Source organism: Homarus americanus, unplaced genomic scaffold, assembly GCF_018991925.1.
Source record: "Homarus americanus isolate GMGI-L3 unplaced genomic scaffold, GMGI_Hamer_2.0 scaffold8995, whole genome shotgun sequence".
NCBI classification, from domain to species: domain Eukaryota; kingdom Metazoa; phylum Arthropoda; class Malacostraca; order Decapoda; family Nephropidae; genus Homarus; species Homarus americanus.
Window position 1 is genome coordinate 11,275 of NW_024736506.1, and position 2,502 is coordinate 13,776.

Below are 2,502 nucleotides of genomic sequence, written 5' to 3' on the forward strand. Positions count from 1 at the left end.
TGGAGTCTGGGATGACCATTACTAATGATTTACTCTGTAGTCAACCTGTTACTTTTGGCTCACTTGTTCAGTGAGGAAGAATTTTTATTCTTATAACATTCTTGTGTGTCAGGATACAAATGTTTACAACCTTACACAATAAAAAATGGTTCAACTTGGCTGGTGGTTCAGTGAATGTGGTTCTCTAACACTGTATTGTCTCCTCAGGTGTGGTTCCAGAACCGTCGTGCGAAGTGGCGTCGCCAGGAAAAGATGGAGCAAGCACAGCTGCGGCTGCACGAGCAGTCGATGGGTCTGCTGCACCGCCCCTCCGGCCACCCCGGCCCCCTCGACCACTTCTTCCCGCCCCTGCTGCCCGGCCTGCCCGGCCTACCCAGCCTCCAGAGCTCCATGCCCTCCATCCACGGCGGCCTCACCAGCGTGCCCTCCCTCCCTGGATTCCTCACCCACCACCACGCCACCTACCCGTCTTACCTCACCCCGCCCACCTCTTCCGCAATGGGCGTGGGTCCGCCGCCACCTTCCATCACCACGTCGACGGCTCCACCTGCCTTTACCACGCCCCCGCTCCCAATGTCCCCGCCCCTGTCTACGCCCTTGCAGGACCGCGCCTCTCCTTCCTTGGCACCCGAGGATGACCTTCGCTCCTCCTCCATTGTGGCCCTCAGACTGCGGGCCAAGGAGCACCTGGAGAGCCTCGTCAAGACCTCCACCCTCGTCTGAGTCCACTCCCACTCAACCTGCCCGCAGCTCTGCTGAATCCCACCAAAGCCATTCACTCCACTTCCAAACCACGCAACTAGACTACGCAGTCATCTGCATTCCACTCCACTCAACTAGACTTGGGATTGTTTGAGTCCTATTGAACCCCACTCAACCCACTTCAACCCAGTAAGACAGACCTTGAGGACGTTAGTATCTCAGACTACCTTAGCGTCGTCTCCTGGGATCGTCTGACACGTTAACACGACTTAGCTTCACTCTTCTCTATACATAAGAAGGACTCATCATATACAGAGCTAAGACGTGAGCAGGGCAGTGAGGGAGGAGGTCCTACCTAGATGCTCTTGTGCCAAATATTGGTGTCGCAGACCAAGATTATAAAGTGTCAAAGTGTGAACGTACAATAGTGCTGTAAACCATGAGTGTATACAATAACATAAACAGCGGAGGAAGATGTTAAGTATATAAACAAGGGTGGTGACACTGCCCTGCATGATGTACCAACTCTGGACTACACTGTTGGGACTCCTGCCACGAGCCAGTGTTTGAGGGACTCATGAGGCAGCGTCACACGTGAGGTGATACACAAACATTTAAGTGTGGAAGTTTAAATTTGGACTCCAAGAAGCAAAGAAAATAATTGTGTCTCAAGAAATAATGAGAGACCAGATTGTGTTGTTCCATTCCTGTAATTCCCAGATCTGTTCTCTGTTCTGTGTTCTTATTTTGTTCTACTACGACTCTTGAGAGAACACGTGACAGAACTTAACCTGGCAGCTTCTTGTTCTACATAATGAGTTCAGTCAATGGTGTCTACCAGGAGCTCGTCTGTCAAATGGTGCTTCAGAGTGCGAGTGTGGCTGTGAGTGTGTGAGTGGTTGTCAAGGAGTTACTCCATGGTGGACTCGTACTCAGTGTAAGACCCTGGTGGACGAGGATGGGAGTTGGTTATGGTAGTGTATGGGAATTGCGACTTAGGTGAGGATGGGAGCCATAAAGTTGTTAGTCATAAAACAAATTAATAATAAATAATGTTATTCTTCTTCGTGGTGCGGTAGTGAGGTGGTCAGGTGCGTCACAACAGGTGAGGGCAGGTGAGCGGCGCACTCATCGAGGTAATGAACCCAGTCACAGGTCAGTAGATGACATCAAATGACGAAAGGATGAGAGATTATATTAATATTATTTCCCTCCCCCCCCCAAAAAAAAAAATTACTTACCTGAAAAAAAAACCTACGCCAGACGCACCAAGGCCAGGCGCACCATCACCAGCCGCCTACACCTCACAAATTAAGATTACAATTCCGGCATAGAAAGTTACAGTGACCCGGAATGACTGCCAGTATGGTGTGAATGATCCCTGCCGACCCTCTTCTCTAGCTCTCTTTCTCTCACATTATTATTTCTAACCCAAACAAATGTATCTTTATGTAACCTGTATATATGGAGGAGGAAGAAGGTGTATATATTAATAAGGTAAACCAATTCTGGCGCCTTGTGTCGGCGCCTTGAGTCTGTGTTGTGTTTTGTAATACGTTTAAGTAGAGTCCAAGACACACACACACTTATAACTTACATAAGAGTGTTCCAAGTGATGTCTCCCCCCCCCTACCCCACGTCTGGGACTACTGTTACTACACGAGTTGTATCAAGAAGCTGTAGATTATGTTTGTAGAATATTGATACGAGACATGCGGACAATAAACAGGGTAATGTATATGGAGGAAAGTGAACGGGACGGACACTCCTGTACTGCATTAGATAAGGGAGGTTGGTAGG

The 2,502-nt window shown here is 48.8% G+C and overlaps 1 protein-coding gene across 1 annotated transcript; it reads left to right on the forward strand.

The window, feature by feature from the left end:
• Positions 1 to 207: 207 nt before the first annotated feature.
• LOC121872178 (retinal homeobox protein Rx1-like) lies at positions 208 to 1,342 on the forward strand (the record flags this gene model as incomplete). The annotated part of the gene is made up of 2 exons (XM_042374850.1): positions 208 to 362; positions 420 to 1,342. Coding segments are annotated over 2 exons (459 nt in total), but the record flags the coding sequence as incomplete, so codon positions are not given.
• Positions 1,343 to 2,502: the final 1,160 nt, after the last annotated feature.